General features: G+C 36.9%; 1 protein-coding gene across 1 annotated transcript; it reads left to right on the top strand.

The window, feature by feature from the left end:
• Positions 1-3367: 3367 nt before the first annotated feature.
• Positions 3368-4360, top strand: LOC118999698 (olfactory receptor 1094-like). The gene has a single exon (XM_037064394.1). The coding sequence runs from the start codon at positions 3368-3370 to the stop codon at positions 4358-4360; it is 993 nt and encodes a 330-aa protein (XP_036920289.1).
• The last annotated feature ends 1611 nt before the right edge of the window (positions 4361-5971 follow it).

Raw genomic sequence — 5971 nt, 5'->3', positions numbered from 1 at the left:
TCATTTTGCTAGGTTGCTAATTGATGTAGAAGCCACTTTAATTTGCTTTTCTTTTTTTTTTAAGGACATACACAATGGTTTACTTGAGCTTGTGATTTTGTAAGTGAAATCAGATACAAGAGGGCGTTATATTGTGTTGTTTCCAGGCAATAACATTTCCAAATTTGCAGTATTTCACTATGAGACCGATTCATGGTCAACTGAAAAGAGCTTGGTTTGAAGACAGAAACCCCTGGACCTGAATTCTGCCTGTACTAGTAACTGTGAGCATGATCAAGTTATAGGTCAAGCTGGAACTCAGTGCTCTTATCTATAAAAGGGTTTTGAATTAGTTTGCAGGTTGCTGTGTACAAAACATAAGATACCATACTCAAAAATTCTAACACCCAGCAGCCACTTCATAGCATGTTGTAGCTGCTATGATAGCTTTGCTTTGTTTCAGGCTTAGTGTTTGTACCCTGGTTCTCAGGGCTGGATGGTGATGCTTGCTTTCTGACTGTGTGAGGGGTGAGGAGCTGATCTGATTTTAGGTTTCCAGAATGATCATGTTTTTGTTAAATTTTGAAATCTAATATACATCTCTCCAATGTCTATCTCTTCGAGTCAAATTAGTTAAATGTAAACACCGTCAGTTCTAATGTCCTTAAATATCAGTTGACAAAAAAGCCTGTTTGAAGAGTATCCTCAATTAAGTCCATGAGCCCCATACATCTTAGCCATCATCCCTCAACAGTGAGGAAGCTCCCTCCAGTGAGGAAGTTCATTGCTCTAATGGAACATAATTCGGATTAACATAGACCTTCATTCATCAACCACTACCTTGCACTGCACATAAACTCAGAGAAATCAAGAGTTACCAGAATATTATTATGCTCAAAATTATCAGGAGAATGTAAGCAAACATGTCATTTTACTGTCTTGCTTAGACTCAAAATACAATGACAGAAATGTATGTTAAAGTTCTTTCTTTTTAAGGTTCTTGATGCCATAGAACATTGGGACTCACTGGATATAGTCTCATGAGAAAGGTATTTAAACATATCTTTAGAAGCCTATTAAAAAATCACATGTATAACTAAAAGAAGAATACTTGGCTTCTGGTTTGGTGCTCAGCCATTGCTCAATGCTTTGAAGAAAAACTAATTTCATAACTGCCTGTTCACATGTTGTACTTAAATGAAGTTTCGAAGCCATGTTTCATATGGATGTATCCCTCACATAAAGCAAAAACACTTTAATGCTCACTGCAATGCATTTCCTAACTAAGTCCTCTGGAATCATACCATGTCCATGTTGTTGAACAAGTTATGCCTGAAAATTTGATTAATCTTACTTCTTCTCTGGTCTGGGGAAATAAACTTACTTTTTCAAGGTTATACTGTCACTAGATGCTAACCTGAGATTTTCCATACAAGGTTTTAGAACACAAGTATAATGTACTTAATCTTACACAATTGTATTATCTCAGACACATCAGTAAGTAAAGGTAAGAGCTGGGCTGTTGCTGAAATTTCTCCTGTGGAACAGTCAATGCAGTTTGTAACAGATTCCTTTAGGAGACTACACATTAATACATTTTCTAAAGTTGCTTGCATACTTTTTGTTGTTTTCACCATGCTTCTTCCGGTCTGCCTAATTCCTGTTTTGCTCCTGAGTCTGTTGGGGCAAACATGGGTGAGAGAGAGAGAGGGAAGGAGACATTTTGTTAAACAGAAATAAATTTGTTGTAATGCCCAAATAATGCACTAATACATTATTACACTTACACTTTTAATTGATTTTTATCTTATTTTATTAATGTATCTATTCAAAGTAAACTGAAAATTACTCTAAGATGTTTGTGTTCTCAAGAGCATAGTTAGTTGTCTGTATTTCCACAGAAGTTGAAATTTAGTTTAGTTGTATTTTTTTGCTCTAGACCCTCTAAGGATTAAATGAGCATTTTGTTTGTGGGGCTGCTTCTCCACATTTGAAATGCTATTTATCCTTTGATCTAAAGTATTCCACAAGGATCTGGGAAGAGCTTTCTGGAAAATCAAAATATGCCAATTTGCTCATTCTTTCTTGATTAATGAGCATTGACAACAACGTGTGTTTCATCTCACAAATAGAAGTCCGTGGTAAGTCCCTGGGCCCATACCAGGTTTTTCTTTCGCTCCTACAGCCTGAACACGCTCAGGGGGAAACAGAGCCCCACTCCGGAAATCTTGCTCCTTGATATGGTAGATGCTGCCTTTCATTGTGTCTAGACCATGAAGAATTCAGCCCAAGGACAGGCAACGCTTCCCTTCTTTTCCACACCTTCTTCTTTTTCACATTTCCCAGAAGGACAATTGGTCTGGAGGAAAAGGGCAACACACTAGACATAAAACACTACCTTGTGTCTCTTATGGTAATTTTACTCTTTTAACAATCTCTTTCATAAATGTTGTAAGGTATTATTGGGTAATTGTTCTTTTATAATAATATTAGTGACTCCTTAAGAAACTAATATATGGAAACCATCAGGATTTATTTTTGAAATACATAAGCCTTAAAAGTACACCCAAGGATTTTATAAGGCTCATGAGTATATAAATAGAAAGATATCTTACACTGGCATTAACTTAAATTGGAAAACTCTCGACAATATAATAAACTGTGCAGGCCTAAATGGACAATGTGGTGATAGGTGTATCAAGAAAGAAAACTGAACAACCAAACCAAACCAATGTTCTGTTATGACCTGTGTACAAGGTGTCTCTCCCAGTGTCAGAAAGTACTGGTGGAAAGGGACTCCAGCCCAAAAGAGGATATACATGGTTTGGTGGGCATAGGCTGCCCCATGTGTCAAGTGGAAATGTAAGTCTGGGAATAATCCAAAGGAATTTCACATTTTTCTCATTTAAATACAATACAATTTCAATTTATAAACAATCTTGTAAGACAAGTGCAGTTGCTTCCATTTTAACAATTGGAAGTGTTAACGAAAGGCATCTCATGCACAATGTAGGAAATCTAGAGCTCTTATTCAGATGTGTCCTTTCTATTACAATTTTGAATAAAACCTTCTATATTTGCTCATCTTTGTGAATGTTAAAATAATGCGATATGAAAATAGGTGGGAGTACATTTGACAAAAAAATAAATTGGAAATTAAAGCACATAAGTTGAGATCTCTAAAAATATGACAAATTTAGCCAGTCATTTAACCAAAATTTCTTTAATTTAACAGGGTAATGCATTCATTGGCCCCAACTTCTTCACCACTTCTTATTCCCTCACCACCAAGGATTTGGTAGACCCTTTAAGAAAAAAATCAAGGGGATAAAATACGGTAGATGCTATTTTTAACAATAGTGCTTAATAATCTATCAATAAAAATAAAATGTCACAGTTGACCTCAAACTTTGATTTATACAAGATTCAGATTGAAAATGGGACTGAAGTCACTATGTTTATATTGACGGGATTCACAGGTGGTTTTGAGGTGCAAGTCTTTCTGCTTTTACTATTTCTAGCTATCTATCTTTTCACTCTGATAGGAAACTTGGGAATGGTCTTATTGATCACTCTGGATTCTCGGCTGCACAACCCTATGTACTATTTTCTGAATGTGTTGTCTATCTTAGATGCTTGTTATTCTTCAGTTGTCACACCCAAAATGTTGGTCAACTTCCTGAACGAGAACAAAGCTATTTCTTATTTTGGGTGTGTAGCACAAATGTTTCTCTTTGTTACACTTGGGACCACAGAATGCTTCCTCTTGGCTGCAATGGCATATGATCGCTATGTGGCAATCTACAACCCTCTGCTGTACTCAGTGAGCATGTCACCCAGAGTCTATGTGCCACTCATCATTGCTTCCTACATCGGTGGCATTTTGCATGCTTGTGTGCACACAATAGCCACATTTAGCCTATCTTTCTGTGCTTCCAATGAAATCAGGCATGTCTTTTGTGACATCCCTCCTCTCCTTGCTATTGCCTGTTCTGACACTCACATAAACCAGCTTCTACTCTTCTACTTTGTGGGCTCCATTGAGATCTTCACTATCCTGATTGTCCTGATCTCCTATGGCTTCATTCTGTTGGCTATTCTGAGGACACGTTCTGCTGAGGGGAGGAGAAAAGTCTTCTCTACATGTGGCTCTCACTTAACAGGAGTGTCCATTTATCATGGGACCATCCTGTTCATGTATGTGCGACCGAGTTCCAGCTATGCCTTGGACCATGACATGATTGTGTCAATGTTTTATACCATTGTGATTCCCATGCTGAATCCCATCATCTACAGTCTGAGAAACAAAGATGTCAAAGAGGCAATGAAAAGAGTGTTTGGGAAATTTGTGTTTACCAATAAAGTATCTTTTTACAGTTAAGAATGAATTAAACAATTGAGAGGTATGTTCTATGCCTCAATATTAAAAAGATGTGATGAACATGTTTGCTTTTCTTGTCAGAATGGCTATCATCAATAAGTCAACAAATGATTGTTTGCTAAGATGAAGAGAAAAGGAAACCCTCGTGCCCTATGGGTGGGAATGCAGGATGGTGCAGCCACGGTGGAAACTAGTATGGAGTGAATAAAAATGTAAGATGGAGCCCTGACCACTGTGCCTCATTTGGTTGGGCATCACCCCACACACTGAATGGTCTCCAGTTAGTTTTCCTGTCAGGGCACATGACTGAGTGGTTGGTTCCATCCCCCAACTGGGCATGTAAAAGAAGCCACCAACATATCTATGTTTCTCTTCTGAATCAATGTTTCTTTCACTTCCTCTCTCACTCCCTTCTCACTCTCCTAAAAAAGTAAATCAATAAACTATTTTAAAAGTCTAGCTTACAAAACTTTAAAAATCGTACTGCATGAAAAAGCAAGAATAAATGGTGAATGAAGGAGACAGAATTTGGGGTGGTGAACACACAATAAAATTTACAGTTGATGTAGTGTAGATCTGTACCCCTCAAACCTATGTAATTTTCTTAAACAATGTCAGCCAATTAATGCAATCAAAATATACATCAAAAATGTAAAAACTTGAAAAATATTTTATAAATATAAAAATGGAACTGCCTTAAGACCCAGTGATTCCACTTCTGGTAATATATAGGGAAAAAACTAAAACACCAATTTGAAAAAATAAATGAACCTTTATGTTCATTGCAGAGTTAATTATACAGCCAAGATGTGGAAGCAGCCAGAGTGCTTATCAATAGGTGAGTGGATAAGAAAAATTGTTGTTGTTTACACAACTGAATACTTTTTTGACCATAAAACAAAGAAATCTTACCTTTTGCGACAGATGGGTGGGTGTAATGGGTATTATGCTTAATGGGTATTATACTTATTATTCACTTAATGGGTATTAAGTGAAATAAACCAATCAGAGAAAGACAAGTACCATATAATTTCACTTTTATCTGTAACCTAATGAACAGAATAAGGGAACACACAAAATAGGAACAGATTCATAGACACTGAGAACAGACCAACAGTTGTCAGGGGAGAAAGAGTTTGAGGGAATGAGTGGAAAAAGGAAAGGCATTAACCAGCACAAATTGGTAGTTACAGGATAACCACAGAAATGTAGGTAACAGCACAGGAACTATGAGGTCTGTCCAGTAACTATCCATCCATGTAAAATGAAAAATAGAGACACTTATTGCAGAAGATACAAGATACAAGAAATGTTGTATGTAGGACAATGACACCTTAGTCCCCTTCAAAGTAGGGACCTTGGGACCTCACACAGTTCTCCTAATCAACATCAACTGTCCCTACTTATATTCCAAATCTCACTGATGATCTCAGACTTCTTCCCTTTCAAAGGTAATTTAAATTTTAATACAGGGTGCTGAATGTGAGTAATAGGGTTGAGTCATCTGGGCAATTGATGTTTCAGAAAAAATCTGCATGAGACATGATAAATGAAGAGGAACATTGTCGTGATGAAGCTGCAAATCACCAGTTGCCGATAATGGTAGCCATT

Source organism: Sturnira hondurensis, unplaced genomic scaffold (genome assembly GCF_014824575.4).
Source record: "Sturnira hondurensis isolate 20B ecotype Veracruz unplaced genomic scaffold, ASM1482457v3 Scaffold0015056, whole genome shotgun sequence".
Lineage (NCBI taxonomy): Eukaryota > Metazoa > Chordata > Mammalia > Chiroptera > Phyllostomidae > Sturnira > Sturnira hondurensis.
The sequence above is the reverse complement of the archived record's forward strand: the minus strand, read 5'-3'. Positions and strand labels throughout refer to the sequence as shown.